Below are 20,620 nucleotides of genomic sequence, written 5' to 3'. Positions count from 1 at the left end.
ACAAAGCGAGATGTCTACACATGGATTCGGCGGCGTAAGAAGATAGCGGCCATCTTCTAATAGAATTATAGATTATTTAATTGGTGAAAAACATATTAACGTAGCTATGTTAAAAAATACAATTATAATTAAGGAATACAGTATTTTAATGTATATCTCATCGAGTGATTTATACCCATTTCAAAATACTCGTAGCTCTGACGCAAAAATGGCTGTCACGTCACGACGTTCAGCCCAATTAGCTCAGAGTAGAAATCTAGTTTAATTTTATTATACCTAATATATATGGTAGTAAAAACCATGTATATGGTGCAGCATACAGTCACCAAAATCTGGTGATAAACGAAATTTGCAAAATTGCGTTCTGATGCTTCCGTTTTCTATGTTGCTGTTCTGAACATTACAACGCAGCAACAAACAAGGATGCCCCATAAATGCTAGGTAATGCTAATATTTTTATTCTCAATGCTATGCATGCTAAAGATGCTCATGCTACGTCTATATGGGACTTGTCTATATAGTCGCTTGTGTTGCACTTGGTCAAACAGTCGTTTCAATTATAATTTCTTAATTAATGATCTAAACGTGATGGAATGATGGCTTGCATATCAATTTTATAGTCAGATGTAATTACTAAAGTGGTTGTTGTTTTTTAATGAATTAAAAATAGGGTTCGAGAATAGTAAATTAATACATTTCGCGGAATGATAAACGTGCGTGTCACATGTATAAACACCTGTCAAAATAATTCCACAATATTGATAACAATGAATTGTTACTGGGACAAACAGAATTTATCCCAGATCATGAATACTTCTTTATTTTATACTTATTTCCTATTGACAAAAGTATTGAAATGACGATACTTATTATTATTTTTCTTTTTTTACACCTGAAAGTAAAAGAATAAAGTAATTTTTATTTTTGAAGTATTTTGTTGTGTTGAAAAATGTATAAGTATTTTTTCAAGATTTTACAGAAATTTGACCTTGAATCTTTCAAAACAATATAAATACTAGGTGATGATAACTTGCAATTTTATAGTTTATTGAGCGATCTGTGGCCTTCAATTGCATCTATGGAGGTAATTCCTAAAAATAGAAAAAAGTCTTTTTTTTATTATTTATTTTTTATTTCCCAATTCCTATCCCCTGAAAATGAGGTGATCGTCCACCTTTTCTGATCACAATATCCGAACCCGGACATGCCTATTTGCCCTAGTAGCTTTGTTTACACTGAATCTGGAAAGACACCTTCTACTTTTGCCACATCATGATTACTATGAGTGTTGTTTAAAGGAATGAAGCCGAACCACTCCTCTCACGTGACCTTTGTGTGTGGTTCTATGCGCGTGTTTCTGTGTAAATAGTGTGCCTGTCTGCGAAGCGTGCGTTCGAACCCTAAAGGCGTAGGCTGAGCCTGCCAGGTGTCTTTTCACCAGAGTCGTTTGCCAATCACAATAAGGCCTTTCTTCCTCTTGGCATTTTTCGCCCTCCTCCTAACTTTTCTCTTTCCCCCGCCCTCTTTACCCCACCCTCTGGCAAACCTTTCTGCAGCGACGAAACGGAAAAAGTCTCACCAAGCGGACCCCAAATGTCTCCCACGTGGGAGCCAGATCAACCGCGGTCATGCCGCTCGGCACAAAGCGAGCAGCCCAGCAGCTAGCTTGTGAATCCCCAGCAGGTAAAAAAAAAAAAAGACGGCGGCTCTGCGATCCGGCGTTCTAGCTGCGCGAAAGCGTGTAAGAAGACGTGTCTGTTTGCCCTCCCTCCTGCCACAAAACGGACGCCTCAGAAGCTGGCTGATCATATGATGCTGCTTTCACGTACCCACAGGGTGGTAAGTCATGCTTTAACTCCTCTGAAAAAAAGTCTTCCTTATGTTTCCTGTCTTATGTTTACCACCTAAGTCTTTTTACTCCAGGCCAAGGGTAGGGAACCTCTGGCTCATGAGCCATATGTGGCTCTCTTGATGGATGCATGCGGCTTTCCGGTAACCTGTAAGCTAGAATTTAGAAATCAATGAGGAGAGAGCTGAATCCCGAACACACCAATAGGAGCAACGACACTATCTCAAGCAGCGCATTAATCCTTATATTTTTTTATTATACACTCTTGTGCATACATGTTCTACAATACTCATTGCTTAGCAACAGTGTAACAATTTAGTTTGAAGAATTTAGGGGCTTTTTGTACATTAAATGTTGAAATTACCCCCCAAAATTGATAATGGTTCTCTAGGAATAGTATTTAACCTCCAATGACCTGGCGTCCACATGTGTGGACATCACATATTTGGTTGTCAAAGACTACAATGTTAAATTTTGGACTACAAGGGCCTGGCGTCCACTTATTATGTGGACATACTTTTTCTCAGAAATGTCATCATGTAAAAAGATAATTCTTTGTTTTTACACTCATCAAGGCCCCCAATTGGCCTAAATATCATAGAGAAATTACATTTTTGTAAGAGTTTGGGTTTTAAGAGGTTAAAGATATGAATTTTTCAAGTCTTTCTGTTAAAAAGATTCCCGACCACAGATTTAGACTTCAACAGCAAATTTCGTTTTAGACGCTGTTCCTCTTTTGTTGCGACATTCTGCCTGTGTGTTAAAATAATGGACTTTTTTTTTAGTAGTTTTTAATCCTGAGCTTTCATGGTGCTCTAATAAGAAAGTTTAAGTTTAAAGCTTAAGAAAGTTCACATTTTTAGGGAATTGGGCCTAATTATATAATTTCTTTTTTTTTAAAGATTGGGTTTTAAAAATGTATTTATTTTTGTTGTTTCAATATTACCTCATTGGCAGCAATAGAAGTTCAATCTATTTTTGCTGTTAAATCATCGTTCAATGGATGTCAGTTGAATATGACCACATTTTTTTCACCTAACACAGCTTTTAACATAAAAAGCACCCCCTTTTGTGCACCCTGACAGGAACTGAGACGCGACTGCACACAGGAAATGCGGTCAAGGTTTCACTTAGATGTTTGTTGCCTGACGCTTAGAGGGGTGTAATAAGAGGAAGTTGCAGTTGAGGAACCAATTGAGCATTGGCAAGTTGGGCCATTGCGGCTCTCTATGTAAATTTGTGGATTATCACTGCGAGATATACCCTCACCGGTCTACAAAATTTTAAAAAATATTTACCTCAGAGATAAAAATGGCTTTTTTGCCATCACATTCCTCTTTTATTTCATTGTTTAGGCACAATTTGCTATTGGAAACCCTAATGTAGGAAAAACACTACCACTTTTTTTCCACTCGCCTCAATAAAATCACAGAAATCTGAAAGTTATATACTGTCACTTTATCATTTCAGACAAATACTGCAACTCAACTCAAAAACTAGCTTTTGACTTCAGTTCTCTTTTTTTAGTGACCAAATTTAGTAGTCTGAGCTACTTTTTTCCAGAAAGCAATTTTGCTTTTAGACCAGTTACACGTGTGCTAGCAATCGTTCAAAAAACCCAAAATATTCATAAAAAAATGCATTGCTCTGCCCAGTGCTCATTGAGATTTTACATTAGGGAATTGCGACCAGAAAGATGGTGCCCATAATATTCTAATTAGCAGCCTCCCGCATCTGCTGTATCCACGTATTTTAAAATTTGTCTCGTATCCCATGATAAATATTTGCCCCAAATTTTACTTGTATCTCAAATTGCTCGTATGTCGAGGTATGACTACTCATGTGCGGCCTATAGTCCGAAAAATACCATATACAGTGCACATAAATAGACTTTTTTTTAATGGCAGATTTGTGAGCTTCACACCTGCATCGTCTAAGAAGAAGCGTCCTGGAGAGGAAACTCAGATGGAGGAGGACTGCCTGGGCTCTCTGCACTTGAATTTGACTGATTCGGGCCCTTGGCGGACTCATAATCATCAGCACTTGAACGGCGAGGCAAAGGGTGATTTAAAGGAGGCGATATGGTTGCCGCGAACCGTGAGCCGCAGCCCCGTCGACGCCACGCTCTCCTTCGCCACGGACGAATGGGCGATTCTTGACGCCGCTGCTGCTACAGAAAGGCTGTCTCTGGCGACCGGCTGTGACTCGGTGGAGGATATTTTTTCACTCTTGCACAACGGTGATGAATTGGAGCGCAAAGAGGAACACGGTTGTGCTGACTCATCAGTGAAGTCAAGGGAAAATTACCTCAAGGTAGGCTAACACACTCAATCCAAGACGTTTAGTATGTTTAACCCAGGAGATGCTTAGGCATTATCGCAGCTGAAAATGCTACTTTTGTGAGAATAATTCACATTTGATAATTGTAGAATCAGTAGTTTCACCTTTAGTGTGTCAAAAATAACTAACAGCTCAATTATAGAATCAACAACTAACAGTTTTGGTGGATGGGCACAAAATGTTAGTTGTTTCAAATGACTTTTCTGGCTTTCAGAAAAACTAAAGTAATCAAGAGAGAAACATTTTTACTTGCAGAAAACAAATGGAAGCACTCAACTCTGGGGAAACAATTTTCAATAAATGATATAAGTTATTTGATTAAATCATTGTTGACACGGACTTTCGAAAAATCAACTTTTCATCTAATTTGGCCATTTTAACACATTGAAAGATCTTGAATTTCCTCATTATTGAATGAGAAAAAACTGCAATTACTTAAACAAATTAAATTGGATTTCTCACAATTTCGCTGTTATCTAGACATTAATATTCTCCTCAAAAAATATTTTGGACCATATTTTTTTCATCCAATGACCCCATGTATTTATTAATTTTATATGTATTTTTATTTATTACCTATCTATTTATGTCTAAAATGTATTTTCCTGTCTGCATTATCACCCTCTTGCTACTGGGACAATGAAATTTCTCAAATATGGGATACATAAAGTTATCTAATCTAATCTAATGTCGCTAAAACGTTAACCAACAACTTGAGGATCATTCAGTGTAAAAAAAAAAAAATATATATATATAAAAAAAAAACGACACAAGACAGTCAAAACCTCTCAAACTGTGCCAGAAAGGCAATTATACTCCAACTCTATGTGAATGGTGAATGCATATTGAGTGCAGCAATATTAGAGATGATTTGCATCGACATTCATTATGCAGATCTCAGAGTAGTTTGGTAGGCGGAATGAATATCACAGAAAGAGCCTCATTTGCCGCGTCTCATATTGCAGCCGCAGTCACATGTTGAGCATGATCGATGACCCGTGTTTCAATTTTTAGCCATGTGATGCCGCAGTGGGACAGCAGCCGACGACACAACAAAGGGAACATTCAACGCATCAGCTCTTAGAAAACAGTCATATTGGTACGCATCATTGTAAAGGCTCATTTGCTTGCAAAAAAATATGTATCCTATTCCGCCGTTACCTGTTGGGTGGGACAAAAAAATGCATGTTTTCCATCCCTTTCTGACACAGCGGTCGCGATAAAGTCTGAGTCAGAGGAAGAGGACCGCTTAACGTCCAAAGCATTTAGTACCACATTGGAATTACGCCCAGAAGAAGCACGGGATAAAATGGACGCACCTACAACGGGGTGCGGCGACTCATCGGGAGGCCAAACTTCATTGCCCGAGTTGGAGGGTGAGAACCAAGTGCTTGGTGCTTCTGGGAGATGCCTTGCCGACATTGTGTAAGTATTTAATCTCAATCATTTTGCCTGTATTTTGTAAGTGGTGGTGTATTTTATTTCCACCCACTAAAAAGTTCCCCACCCCTTAAATTGACCACATTTGAAACCTCCCACCTTGGAAATTTGAGTTAACGCATTTTCTGGACTATAAGTTACACTTTTTTTATATAGTTTGGCTTGATATGCGACAAAGCTCAAGTGCAATTTATGTTTTTTATTTTCCACCCACAAAAAAAGTCCCCCACACCCTACATTGACCACATTTGAAACCTCCCACTCCCGAAAATTGAGTTGCCACATTTCCTGGACTATAAATTGCACTTTTCTTTGATAGTTTTGGCTCAATCTGTGACAAAACTCAAGCACAGTTAAATATATATATATATATATATATATATATATATATATATATATATATATATATATATATATATATATATATATATATATATATATATATATATATATATATATTTTACTCTACTCTTTGATCACCAACAGCCCGTTATTCAGGCTATAGTTATTTGAAAGACCTATGTTAACAGACATTTGAATCTGTTGTTTTCAGTTTTATTATTGTAACTTTAACGGTAGTTTATTATAAGTTTCTGATAAAATAAAGAATTGCGAACTGCAATTTATACTCCAGTGGGACTTCAATATTTTTCTTCCTCTTCATTGGGTATGTATGATTTGGCTATTTCGACTTATGGTCTGAAAAATACGATGCTTCTCCTCATGCCAAACAGGTTTTTCGAAATTTGGAGTATGTACTAAATAGTGCTTTTTCATGTTTAAAAATGGATGTCATGTGTTGGCAGGTAGGATTTTTTTGGGGGTCTTACGCCTGGTGGCTTAACTGGTCTATAGTTTATGTATTGGAGTAAAAAGTTGCTTATGTCTTTTATGAGTTAATTGCGTTTTATCTGTTGCATGAGATTTAATTTTCATTTTAAAATTCTTTTCAGGGAGGCAACCACAGAGTCCAAAAAAACTTACAGTAGTGGAATAACTCTTAAGGTATTTAATTCAAGAACCCAAAGTGAAAAGGGTCAAGCAGCAGATATTACCGAGAGAGAACCCCAAAAGGTCTCACAAGATAACAGGATGCCCCCCACACACTGTGAAAACTCTATCCAGCCTCAAAGTCCAGATGCATCACAGAATTCAATCCAACCTAAGGACTCCGACATAGAAAAGCAAAAGATTGCGACCGATCCATGGCTCCCTGCTGCTTCCTTAGCGCTTAAGGATCACAATCAGACCCAATTGTCCAGTGCTCAGGAGGTCGTAAGCACTCTAAAAGGTTCTGGGACGGTCCTTGTGGCAAACGGGGAGGCGAGCAAAACCATGGAGTCCACGAACACTTGTCTAAATGGAGGCGACATGGACCGGGAGAAGGTGTGTCAACTGGCTAAACAGCTCTTTCAGCTGGATGAGATTCAGCGACTAGATGTGGTCAAGCACCTCGACAAAGAGTAAGTAAAACATACGTGTAACATAGTCACTTTCTGGGACATTTCAGAATTGGAAGAGATACAAAAATACAGCTGCTTAAAATAGGGATGTCACGGCCTCATATTTTTGCAAGCATTTTGATAAGCTGATTTTGTGGACCTGCTGGTGTAATAAACAAGGAAAAGAAGTGCATCTAAGTGCTTTTTTCCTCAATTTATCCAACATTATAGTCTTATTAGAGGATTATTAGCAAAAATTAAAAAAAATCTGGAGCAGAAAAATAGGGCCGTGATCAAATTAGTTTAAGTATTTAGTTCTCATAAATACCTAATAAAAAAATGCAGAATGTAATGAACTGAGCTCCTTTTATTGCTATTTTATTAACTTTTATCGTCTTTGTTCTGCAAAGTTTGTTTCTTTAGTGTCAATATGAATATACAGTATAGTACTTGTGTATTTGTATGAATATATATATATATATATATATATATATATATATATATATATATATATATATATATATATATATATATATATATATATATATATATATATATATATATATATATATATATATATATATATATATATATATATATATATATATATATATATATATATATATATATATATATATATATATATATATATATATATATATTGCAATATACCTCAGTATTATTTTAGTTGTTTGTAGCTCTGAACTCTTTCAGTACCACTGACAATTATAGACATAGTAAAATCCATTTCAGTTGTAAAAGCTGTCATTGAGTGATCATGTTTAACTGCCATTGATGCTGATAAACATACAATCCAGTTTGATTCCCAGTCAAAATGGATTGAATATCTATCGGTGTCAATGGCAGCCAATAAGTTAATACCCACTTTAAAAAAATCAATACATTTTAAAACCACCTTGTTAAATAATATTTATATATATTTACTTTTTTTTTTTATATACTAACTCTTTAAAAATCCTTCCCTAACCATCTCTGTAGTAACGCATTCAGCCGAGCTGTTGGAGAAGAGTACCTGAAGTTCTTTGACTTTACTGGGCAAACTCTGGATCAAGCTCTGAGGTCAGCAAAAAAAAAAAACAAAAACAAACAAAAACGTGGACTAACTAAAAACCCTGGTGAATATTTGTATTTCTATTTATTTTCTACCTCAGGTCTTTTCTTAAAGTGGTCATCCTAATTGGCGAGACGCAGGAACGCGAGCGGGTGCTCCAGCATTTCGCCAACCGCTTCCATCAATGCAACCCGGAATCCTTCTCATCACCAGGTGGGAATCCACCTCGCTGTTTTAGAGACCCCAACGACCCAAAAACGCCACTCAAATGTAATTCGTTTTTATTTTTTTTACCTTCCTCAGGAGCCGCGCTTGGCGTCACATGTGCGGTGATGCTTCTAAACACGGACCTCCACGGACAGGTGGGCTTCAAGTTTTTTTAGCAACACGGCCCCAGTGCTGTGGCACCGTCCAACATCTCTACTCATGTTTTATCAGAATGTAGGAAAAGCCATGTCTTCGTCCAAGTTTGTCTCCAACCTGGAGGGCATGAATGATGGTGAAAACTTTAGCAAAGATCTGCTAAAAGTAAGCATGTAGAACTGAGAAATCCCACTATTGTATTATTTATTTATTGAATGTATTTATTTATTTTACAATTTTTTACAGTGTCTTTACAACTCAATCAAAAGTGATCCACTGCAATGGGCTGTGTGAGTACTCATCATCATTCTTTTCAAAATTTCAGCATAATGATAACGGACCTTCTCATTTTTTGGCTAGTTGTAGTTTGCTTAAAATATTAAGTATTAATCTTATATTTCAGGTTAATTACTTAGGATGTTCAGAAGAAATAAAAGAGCAAAACAGATATCCATTTTAGTACATCTAGCTTTCTTTTACTATAATAATATAATAATAACTTATCAAAGTGAATGATTAAAAAAAAATTTAATCTACTCATTTTAGAAAAAAAATAATAAGTCAAGGATTAAATAGTGACCTTTTTTACCCTTATATAGAATGGTAAAATCTGTTCTTACTATTATTGTTTCTATTTCTGTAGCTGTTAACCTTGCATGACTTTGAATTAAATCTGGAAATAATCAAAATTTTTTGGTGGTTATTTTATAGAAATATTTTACATCAGAATTCAAAAGTGGATGCCCATCCAACACTCTTAAGTACAAATTGATTGGAGTTGTCCTCAAATTTTTGTTAAAAAAATACAATAGAGAATACTGGTTTTCCTCTCTCACATTGTTGACACATTGTAATGTATTTGATATTTTCTCATCTTCTTTCCACCTTTAATAAATTGAAGGCAGAGCTGATTAGATTGTTTTTGTTTCTTTGGCGTCAGGGAATCTAAATTGGAGAAAGCCAAATGGAATGATGCCTTAATCAAATGTATCGGCTCTTTTCCATCAAACAGAGATGAGGCGGAGCTGACTTCTGCGTTGACGGAGGAGGCGGACGCGCCACTCCGCTCTAAGAGCAATCCCTTCCAGGATGTCCCCCACGACAAGGCCGCCCCTCTGGTCAAGAAGGGCTTCATCCAGAGGAAGCTCTACGCCGACATTGATGGAAAGCGCAGTAAGTAATTTGCAAAGTGTTCAAAATGACATTATTTGCTAAATTTTACATTTTAAAATTACCCAGCCCTACTTTAACCCTATTTTAGGACAAAATCTCTTCATGCTGCATTTATTTGTGACACTTTTGCTAATGTGTTTTCAGCTCCTTGGGGGAAGAGGCGCTGGAAAACCTTTTACTGTGTGCTGAAAGGAATGGTCCTTTATCTACAAAAGGTTAGTCATTATCGTATTTTCTAGACTATAGGACACACTTTTTTTATAGTTTGGCTGGGCGCAATTTTTCTCTCACTATGACAGTCACGAGATCATTGCGTTTTATTCATTCCTTGTGTATTTTTTGGCTGGTGCGACGTATAGTCTGAAAAAATACGGCAAATTAGAGCGTAACTGTATTATACGGAACTCAAGTATTCGAGACACATCGTTCATCGACACAATAATTAAACAATAATGATTGAAACAATGATTTCAATGTTAAAAGAAAATATAACAAATGCATTACACTAACACACTTACATAGCAAAATTACCAAGTTCGTTGCCTGTGCGCCTTATTATCCAGAAAATACGCCAAATGTGATTTTTTGTAAATACAACTGCACTTGACAATACATTAAAGTACATTCTTTTTCATGTACCACTGCTTTACACTAATGGAAGAGCTCAGGATAATCTTTGGGCCTCAGAATGTGACCCCCCCAATGCATTCGTGTTTGTCAGGATCACAGCAGGAGGGAGAACCAAGCCAACGAGGAGGTGGTTAGCGTCCATCACTCGCTGGCCGAGCCGGCAGCCGACTACACCAAGAAGCCGCACGTATTCCGTTTGCAGACTGCCGACTGGAGAATTTTCCTCTTCCAAGCATCGTAAGTTTGACAGCAATTCTGCATCATACGTGAAAACCATTTGTCAATCTCCCTTTTCTTCTTGCAGATCCAAAATGGAGATGATCTCATGGATTAGTCGCATTAACTTGGTAGCGGGCCTTCATTCCTCCCCCCCGTTCCCAGCCGCCGTTGGCTCCCAGCGGAGGTTTTGCAGGCCCATTCTGCCCGCCTCGCAGTCGGCCCACACTCTGGTATATTTGTTGCAGTTAAATTGTGTTATTGTTGAGACAAGAACTGGGCAATTGCTCACTATAGCTTTTATTGTTTAGTTTAACTGGATCAGATTATTGTTGAAGAAAAAAAACTGCATTTGTGAGTGCTATCTCTAGCAGTGCAAGTTATTCTGTGGCTCTTTAAATCTTTATAACCTCCTGCGGCTAGTGTTTAACTGTTTTCCTGAAATGTCATAAATCGTTGGAAGGCACCTTAGTCGGCAATCTTGTCCTTTTGACTGCTGGTTGAAAACAGTTACCGTGTTTTCTCGAATATACTCCTTATTTGTCGCAAAAAATATGATGACCGAATTAAGGGTACGGCTTATATGCGCACAAATTTGACCTGACATGCACAAAACTGCCATAATGCAAGACAATTTGGCCGATACGGTCATTTATTTCAAAATAGAGAAAAGATACATAGATAAAATGCTAAATAAAATTTATGTTGACGTGAAAAAAAACTTAAAAATGTATAGGGTGAATGAAAAAGTTGATTTATTTGTAATGAGAAAGCATAAGCCCATAATTAAAGGTGGCGGGTTCAAATGGAGAGGAAAAAGTTGTGACATAAAATCTGAAAATTATAATATACCCAGTTCTGGACTAAAAAATCTTGTTCTTCTGCAGGAACGTCAACTGCAATCTCATGCAGGGATGCTGGAGTCCTTCAAGACGGATTTATCCCATCTCCAGAAGCACTCGTCAGATGGCAAAAAGGTCCGAGGGAAAGAGATGGAGGAACAGCGCACGAGGGCTGAGTACCTTCACCATGAGGTAGCAGCAACACCAAGTGCTTTTTAGAACTTATTGTTGACATTTCAGCATGTTAACACGGTTACTTGACTTCTTAAACTTTCACATTATAACAGTGCATCAATCCCTTAAGCAATAAATGAAACATTATACTAAAAAAAACCCACACAATGCTACTATTGCAATAGTTAACACATTCCTTTTACATCCATCAAAACAAATAGAAAAATATTAAATATTCAGCTAAACAGAATTTTTATCTTTATCCCGATACTTAAAATTTAGGCATTGTGGATATATTTAATAAAATAGCAAGAAATATCTTCTAATAATTTCTTGCATGTTTTTGAATTTTCAAACAATTTTCTATTTTTTTCTCCTAAAAATGACATTTTCAACCAATAAAAAGGAGTTTGTTTAATGGCCACTGTAAATTCTTCTAAATTTCACCCTGTGACACTTTTTTTAAGCATCTGTTTATAATTTTGCTAACTCTGATCTCATTTATGGACCTTTTAACCTGCAGATATTTCGTTACGAGAGCTACATGCGAGTACTGGAAGCCTGGAAGACCGTGGAGAAAACGGGCGATGGCGCCGTAATTGTCGCCACCCTCGGCATGTTTGACAAAGCCATGTGCGCTTCCCCCGTGGGCGAGGAGGAAGAGGAAGATGGCGATGAAGGCCACCTGACAAAATCGCACTCCAGCCCTTCTCTGGATATGGATTTGGGGGCGCAAAGCGCCGTCAGAATCAAGCGCAATGTTTCTGAAAGATGGACTTATCGTAGAGCAACGCCTCGGTTGAATAAGGACAGCAAGACGGAAATTTAGGAATTTGTATTTATTCCTGGTACAAAAAAAAAACTCGACCACTCGTATCCTTTTGTTTTTTACCTCGTGCACTTTGACTAAAAAAAATACCTCAGGGATTCCCAAACACAAGCAAGCTGATTTATTTGTTTATTGACCAAAAATGTATGGACCTGAGTAGACTTAGTGGGAGTAAAATAGTAGTTGAAATGGGCCTATCTGATTTGTGACCACAAGGTGGTGCTCTTGCTCATCTGGACGTTATGACGTTACTCGAATTGCACTTTTGTTTTCAATCTGTTGTTTATTTTCTTTGGAACAGTCGTTGTGTCATTTGTCCATATGAAGGCTTAATTCCGACATGTTTTTTTGATGTGTCAAGTGCTGGATAAATATCATTGTTTTATTCCATTGAAAATGTATATATATTCATTTTGCTACAAAACAAATAATTTTGTAATCTTGTGTAGGAATATCTGCTAAAGTAAAGACTCCCTCATAGCAACTTGTGTTAAGAATTTCAATGAAGTAAAGACATTTTTTTCCATCCAATAAGTTTTGTCAATTAAAATGTTTGCCTTTCAGCTTAAAAAAATACTTTTATTCTCTTCACAAGACCAAACCTGTTTCTGGTCAGTCAGGATTATTATTTAATTTAGTTAAATGCCACATTAAGTTAGATAATTTCTTTGTGAATTCTACATTTTCATCGAGGTTAGAACTTTAATACACAAAAAGTACTGTTTAACATCATTGTGAAGTCCATCATGATGACGTCATAATAAGTTCATTGGCAAACGTGAAGAGCCAACAGTGACAAGTTCCACCAATGAAAAGTCAAAACAATAATCACATGACTCCTTTATTCCAATCACAGGTAACAATACATTCAGATGACAAAATGCAAACGTGTAATCGGAAGTCCTATGGTTATGGTAGCATGTTCAGATCACGCGGCGTCTTTCAAGAGCTAAACAATATCAAAAACATTTCAAATAGAGGACTGCCGTCAATATTTCACCCTTTCCTCTCCCCCTCCCAGTGTTTTTATTTGACACCGATCCACCAAAGAGAACCGGAGACTTGACCATTTTCATTATATGGTAAGAAATTTGTTTTTACCACTAGAGGGCGGTCATGCTCTTTGTGCAGGCTGTGTTTCATTTCTGTATATATTTTTCAAGTCGGAATTCTATTGATTTTTGGGGGCCCTAAATGGGCATATAATCGGTTATACTACAATAAAAAATAACAGTTCATAAATCAGAAATTTTCCTGATAAAAAATTATTTTATGGGGCTAATATGTGCATGTAATCCATTATAGTACAGTAAAAAATAACAGTTGATATAAATAAGGTTTTGCTAAGAAAAATGAAAAGAAAGTTGCAGTTTTGACTTGTACTTGAGTATTTTTTGGTATGACTCCTTTTAATTTTAGTGCAATTATATAATTTTGAAGGAACTTCTACCTGAGTAACATTTTGCATTACTACCCATTGTTCTTTCTAATTGTGTGCTTGTTTCACCATATTTTGCCTTCAAAATGTCACACAATTTGTTTACGACTGTAATATCAAAGAGTTCTACTTGTGTATTGTCCATCTGTAAATGTATTCATGATTAATTTTTGTCCAACCCCCTCCTTCTATGGCGTAGTCCTTATTCTGTGGGCACACAGACTGGTTTTGTTCCCTTTCAAATCGACATGTCGGGTGGCGACTGACCTCAAGCGCTTCACAATAAGAACAGGATGTCTAGGATAAAAGCCCCTAGAGCCCCCCAACTCCCTTACCCAAGTTTCAAACTCACACACATTCCTCTCAGTGGAATGTATCGCAACAATAGGAAACGCAATGAAGAGCAAAGACAATCGCGAGGTCTTGTCCGGAGGTCCAAATGGGATCAAGGCAGTGGACTCTGTATAAGCTTTTTTTTTTTTTTTTTTTTGGCGAGACGTGGTTGGGCGGCGGCCATGACCGCACTTCGTTAACGTAATAATGCCGGATTCTCCTGCCCGCTTCATTCAATCCACGCCATAACAGCAGCTCATTAAGATAAAGTCAGATGGTGTAGATGGAGTTGACTGATGGGCCCCCTGAGTGACGGGACCTCGGGGTTGTTGTCAAGATGGTGCTGACCCCATGCGACAAAACATTACGCAGTGAGGAAGGCGGCCATTAGTTTCTTGTCGGGTTCATCCAAGCTGAAATGTTTGCAAACACTCTCCAGTCGACCCGGTGGTGGGCTCCACTTTGATGGACCGCCGCCAAGTAATGACTGGCTAAAGCAGCAGTGGCGGCCTCAGCTGTTGGGTTCACGGCGCATCTTTCCGAAGGAATTGCCCTCTTTTTTTTTGGTTGTTGTTGTTGTTGCTGTACCGTGTGTGCCTCTCCAGCAAAGCTTTGTGAGCTCCAGTCAGGCCTGGTTGGGTAATTAAAAAGGCAAGAGCTCAAGTTGGGATCATTAGGGGCAAGTCTGGCGTCCTTTTTGCAATACAAAGAAAAGTAGGATAGCACTTGGTCGAGTGCAGACTTTGGCCAAGGTTGAGTTGTCAACTAAAGTGAGGGGAAAAAAACAAAAACGTTTGTTTTGTTTGGTACGTTTCCATGTTAGTTGCTCGATGTTGAGCATGAACCATTTGTATTTTTGAAAGAAAATCTTTAGAATAGACAGCTATTCATGTGTTAACCCTGTATTGACCAAGTGAGGATTTTATTAAGTAATTTATATACATTTAACAGAGTAACATTTTATGGGGCAAGTGACCTTTCTTGACCATTTTTAATCAAAAATAGCATTTTTTTTACACTTAAAACTGTCAACACTTATGACCAAGTGACTGTTTTGATCCTTGTTCAGTTTTGGGGCACAGTTAAAATTTTTAACATTTTTAGTAATTTTTAAAAGTTTATTTTTAGGAGACTTGAGACTTTTAACCCTTGTTCAAGCAAGTGATTATTTTTGCTCATTTACAAGAAAGAAACTTTGAGGTTTGAGGTCTTTTAAGGCTTTATAGAATGAATAATTTATATTAAAAATAGTTTTTTACACTTGCGGTCTTTAACAATTTATAGAGCAAGACTATTTTTGGTCATTTAAATAAATGCTAATCAAGTATTGTTACTTTTTAAAACTATTAATTATTAAAAAAAACTATTATAAATGAATGAATGGTTAGTCAAAATTGAAATTAATATAATTCAAATGAAAAAAACTCATAGACACTGGTTGTTAGATAGGGAGATTTTTTTTCATAGTATTTCCCATTGACAGTGATTCATTTAAACCAGAAAATTGACAATGCATCCTCATGTTTTGTTGCCATTTCTATTTTCACTTTGACTTATAGTCAGAAAAAAGGGTATTTCTTGTTTGGGCAATGACTTCAGGCATAGAGAAAATATCTTATGTTTCCTTGGACCTATTCATCTCCCTTGAAATGAGGAAAATAGAATGTAATACACAACTCAGAATTCCTTTTGCCTCTTTCCTACTGCTACTTGCATAGTGAACACTGGCTAACATCCGCACAAAACGCCACACTAAGACCACCATAGAACCGTTTTTTTTTTTCTCCCATCCGGGCTGAATGACGCTCTGGATGCTCGTTGTCCATCTGCGCCTGACGCCTGGCTGGCACGCTCCAGTTGTTACTGCATGTCTCCCACTTGAAAAAGTCTGTTGTCAGCGCTCAACCTCTCTACGTCTCCACGTCAGAGCTCTTGAAAGCTCTCCGCGGTCCTCTTTCCACACTCCAACCAGCAAGAGTCGACTGTGGCTTTGACGCCTGTCGTTTACCACCCTGTGAAAATAATGACAAGGTCCTTTGTGGATAACTAGTTAAATTCAGGCCAATGGAATAAAGATGGCCATTGAACAGTTGGAAAAAAGAAACCCTGCAGATTTCTCTCAATGATCATGATCCTTCTTATTTACTGGCTGTTTGCAAACTAACAGACTCAAAGGCAATTTCTTCTCAAGACCCGTTAGCCCACTCAACTTAAGTTCTGAACCGAGGAAGACCTAATCAAGACTTATCTTTGTACTTGCACTAAATCTCCCTCGGCTGCTAACCACTTTAGTCAGTTTTGTACTCGAGTACTTACCGTTTTTTTCTCGCATATTATCGTGACAAATACGGCGTACATGTGAGAAAATACGGAATGTGACTACTACTTATTTCTTATGTTGACTAGTACTTATCTATTTATGTATTATTGTTTATAGATTATTTATCTGTTCCTTTGTCTGTTTGTTGTTGTCATTCGTTCACTTAGTGGTTAAATCTGGTTTAATCTTATTACACCCGTATGATGACTATAAAAGCATTCAATTCAATTCAAAGCAGAGGTTGTTTTATTCCCAGTTCTTATAGAACATTTAGATTTCTCCTTTTAAGGTTTACAGAATATTGTTTTCCATGACAATTTATTTCCTGAATCTGACAAAAAGGGATCTTTTTATTCATACTTTGGCTCGGCCTGCACTATGATTTTTCCCCCTCTGACCACTCGCAGATTATGTTCACATTTTTTTAGGCTATATTTATTAGAAAAATCTGTTTACAGGTGCCTATTTACACATTGGTTCTCCCTTTTTTATTTGTTGTTTAACTGTTTGTTCTTTGTTTTTGAGCAACTACAAAATGCCATCCTAGAAATACAATTTATACTCCGGTGGGGCTTTTTTATTCTTTATTTTGTATTATGTGGCAGGTGCCACTCATATTAAGGTTCGCCTAAAAAAAAAACTACCTACCTTGACGTGAACATTTGCCTTTTGGAACAGAAGCATTTGTTTTCAGAGTTAATTTGAGTGCCTTGCTCGAGGGCATCTCAAGACATGACCTCTTCTTGCCCTTTCCTTTTACTAACACACACACACACTTAAACATACACTCCTTAGGCGCCCTAGCCCCAACACATGGCATAAAAAGAATGTTGGTGTGTGTGTGTGTGCTTTTTTTATCTGGTGTTGCATCTCCCAATTCAAGCCTTACAGCGCTCAGACCCAGCAGCCGTTCCACCTGCTTCCTCCTCGCTAATCGTTAACCCGAGCAGCGCCGTGCGGCGGCGCTGAATGAGCTCCATAGTGGAACCCCCCCACCACCTCCACCATCACCACCATCACCGCTTCCTCTTCCTCAGGTCACCCCGCTCCTTCCCTCGGGGCGCTACTCGATACCCGGCTTGATTTTATCCACCTTACTTGCACGGTGCTTCAATGTGCGTTTTTCTCGATGTCCCCAAGTCAAACAGTAGCTTCCTGCCCGCAGGGCCCGTTTGCTGTTTAATAGATTGGCTCCAACACTGGGCACCTGTGTTTCCAAAGCCCCCTCAACCCTTCAACCCCCCCTTAGACGCAACCTTTTCTTTCTGAAACTCCTTCTGTTTGCTCCTCTTGACTGGAACGATTGTTCCAAAGGTGGAGGAGATGAGAGAGCTTGTTGAAATTGGAGGATAGGGATGTCGTTACAGGTGTTTTTCTTTGTGTGATCTTCGGGTGCTCTTGGCTCGGATTTACACTGGAGGTCAAAATGCCCAATTGTGACTTTAAAGTCCCCCTGTCACCTCAGGGGCTATTTTACTGACAACCCGTAGTCCTTTTTATTGAAAAAATAAACAAACCAAAATGACATTTACTAAATAATATGCAAAATTACATATACATGCTATACCCAATAGGTTTCTTTTAGGAGATTGGACATGATTAAATACACAATTTAACCAAAGCTCATGGTTGGAGATGTTCTCATCAAATCCTAAATTTAAACTGCATTCGACCATTTGACTTCTATCGTTGTCATTAGCAGTGAAATATTAGATCACTTATTGTCATCTGTCCCAGTTGATTTAATGTCTATAACTATCAATGGCAATGAAAGAATTAAGGGTTGCAAACTAGAAATAATCTTAAATTATATTGCAAAAAATACTAGTACCAGTACTATCCTATAACAAATTAAGGGTGTACCCTGCTTATACAGTTGGCTAGGATAGGCTTCAGCACCCCCCCAGAACCAGTGCTTGGATAATGAATGAAAGAAGTACTATAATATATATTTCTATTTACACTTTTTAAACAAAATTCAATATAAAAGTTAAAAAATTATTAGTAGGAGAGCTCAAATTGATCACATTGCATTATTTCTAATGTAAATGTATGGGAAAATAATCCACCAGTATAATGCAAAAAAAAAAAAAACATAAATGGTACGTTTGATACTATTTATTCATGTTCATTCTTGTAAAACAAACTTTGCAGAACTAACAACAAAGTCCAGCAAAGATATACGAGTTAAAAAATTACAATTAGGAGAGCCCAAATTGATAACATTGCATTATTTCCTACCCACATCATCACCAAAAATACACGATGACCTATGATTTATACTATTTATTTACATTCACACAAGTGACACAAACTTTGCAGAACAAAGAGAGCATAAAAGTCAAGAAAATCACTACCAAGTGAGCTCAATTGATCACATTGGTCTAGTTATTAGTATGTATATTGATAACAATAAAATGTTTGCAACCTGATTGTGTACTGAGAAACTGATTTTCCCTCAAAAATCTCTAATCTTGGATAGCTTTGTTCAAATTGCATCAAATGCATTTTAAACACTATTTTTTTTCCCAATTAATACATTTCCAAAGCATCAAATCAGGAGTCTACAAAATTGGGTGTCAAAAATATGTCACCAGGACATCCCTAAACCGGATCCCCACCAATCCACAACCTCCATCCCCCGGTGACCTGACTGATTGCATCCCACTCAGTCATTTTACTGCTTTTTTTTGCCAGTTGGTTGTGTCTTTTGAGTTCTCAGCCCATAATAGCGATGGAGCTAAGACTTGTGTTCTCTGCTCGTGTCTCCCGGTCCCCTGCCCAACCCCCTGGTCTGTCCCGTCATCTTTGTCTGCCCTCAGCTGTTCCAGCCCGGTGCCTATATTGTACCGCCGGGCTCATTACCGCCAACGTTGTGGCCCTAAGCCTCCTTCCTCTCTAATAAGTCCACAGAGGGAGGAAAGCTTGCACTGTAACTTTTGTCTTTTGGAAATCCGACTCTTGGAAGTTTTTCAGCCACGTGGAGACGACATTACCGAGTTTGGTCGTAGTTTTGAGTGAACAAAGTAGGAAGATGGATGAATAGAAAGGGGAAGCAGGAGGAAATTGAGAGTGAAATCAGGGTAAAAATTGAAAGAGTTTGGGAAATATATTCAGGTGCCATATTTTTCGTATATATGTATGTATATATACCTTTATTCCTCTTTATTGTGCATAATTTGGCTGTTGCGACTTATAGTCCGAAAATATGTTGATTAAATTCATTCATGTCAAATATATGATATGAAAAAAAATAGATTGTACAAACATTTTGCTATTATTTATATGGTTTGAAAAGTTTTGGGTCTGCTGGAATGGGTTTTTCTCATAAGTAATAAACCCAACCAAATTAGTTTTTAAATGAAAATAGCTATAAAGAGTAGTTTTTTTTACTTAAATTAAACATTTCAGGTTGCAGTAAATAACATATGTACCAATCAAAATTACAAAATTACGTTTCAAGGATAGCTTAAAAGTTATTTTAATGTATATTTTTTTGGGCTGTCTAAAATTGCTTTAAAAATCTATTACAGGTTTTAGGACAATAAACATTACAGATCATTTAAAATCTCTTTTTTGACTATAATATGGCATTTTGAAATCCTTAGAAAATTGTCAAATATCCTAAAAATGAGGTACATATACATATTTAGCGTAAGAAAATATCTAAAGTAAACAGAAGAAAGAGTAAGATATACGTATAAGGCAAAAATTGAAACAAATAAAGTGGACTAACAAGACAAAATGTCTACCTTTCACAAGGCCATATTCATATCTCACCCATCAAATGGCGCCAGGTGGTCCGGCACTGCTGAACGGTGGCTGGTTAGCTAGCGTGTCACGGTAATGAGCCCGCAAAAAAAGGAAAAAAATGAGAGGGACACAGAGCCTGGACATAAAAGCAGTCGATGCAGAAAATAAGAAGACACCATTAGACAGACGTGAACGTGCAGGGTGGCTGCGTTCGTCCTTCAGAATTGCTAAAAAAAATGGCTGTTATGAGACTATGATCACCAAAGTAATGATAATAATAATAATAATCAGAACCGTCTGCCAAGAAATTCTGTCTAAAGGAAATCCTTAATGAAAAATGGTAGATTTCTTGCTCTTTTTTTGTTGATTCTTCGGATTTTGATCTTGAAAGAAAGGAATTATTATA

General features: G+C 37.3%; 1 protein-coding gene and 1 long non-coding RNA gene across 2 annotated transcripts in view; both read left to right on the top strand.

The window, feature by feature from the left end:
* The first annotated feature begins 291 nt into the window (after positions 1–291).
* On the top strand, positions 292–12,854 carry LOC144210947 (PH and SEC7 domain-containing protein 3). Its single transcript, XM_077737920.1, has 18 exons — positions 292–441; positions 1,557–1,683; positions 1,782–1,839; positions 3,757–4,162; positions 5,204–5,288; positions 5,401–5,614; positions 6,583–7,092; positions 8,071–8,151; positions 8,244–8,356; positions 8,447–8,505; positions 8,582–8,671; positions 8,753–8,796; positions 9,519–9,679; positions 9,824–9,894; positions 10,401–10,546; positions 10,614–10,758; positions 11,413–11,559; positions 12,065–12,854. Exons 4-18 carry the CDS (start codon positions 3,815–3,817, stop codon positions 12,368–12,370), a joined length of 2,520 nt encoding a protein of 839 aa, XP_077594046.1. The 5' UTR covers positions 292–441; positions 1,557–1,683; positions 1,782–1,839; positions 3,757–3,814; the 3' UTR covers positions 12,371–12,854.
* A 429-nt stretch (positions 12,855–13,283) lies between these two features.
* LOC144210944 (uncharacterized) overlaps positions 13,284–20,620 on the top strand; it is a 31,235-nt gene continuing 23,898 nt past the window's right edge. The window contains exon 1 of the long non-coding RNA XR_013329490.1: positions 13,284–13,452. This is a non-coding gene — a long non-coding RNA (uncharacterized LOC144210944). The remainder of the gene's footprint in view (positions 13,453–20,620) is intronic.

Source organism: Stigmatopora nigra, chromosome 17, assembly GCF_051989575.1.
Source record: "Stigmatopora nigra isolate UIUO_SnigA chromosome 17, RoL_Snig_1.1, whole genome shotgun sequence".
NCBI classification, from domain to species: domain Eukaryota; kingdom Metazoa; phylum Chordata; class Actinopteri; order Syngnathiformes; family Syngnathidae; genus Stigmatopora; species Stigmatopora nigra.
The sequence above is the reverse complement of the archived record's forward strand: the minus strand, read 5'-3'. Positions and strand labels throughout refer to the sequence as shown.

Bases quoted from the DNA above. Each gene is read 5' to 3' on its own strand.
- LOC144210947 (XM_077737920.1), top strand. From the start codon at position 3,815: ATGGAGGAGGACTGCCTGGGCTCTCTGCACTTGAATTTGACTGATTCG. The intron at 7,093-8,070 runs GTAAGTAAAACA...CCATCTCTGTAG, and splicing joins GTCAAGCACCTCGACAAAGA to TAACGCATTCAGCCGAGCTG. The intron at 8,797-9,518 runs GTGAGTACTCAT...TCCATCAAACAG, and splicing joins GATCCACTGCAATGGGCTGT to AGATGAGGCGGAGCTGACTT.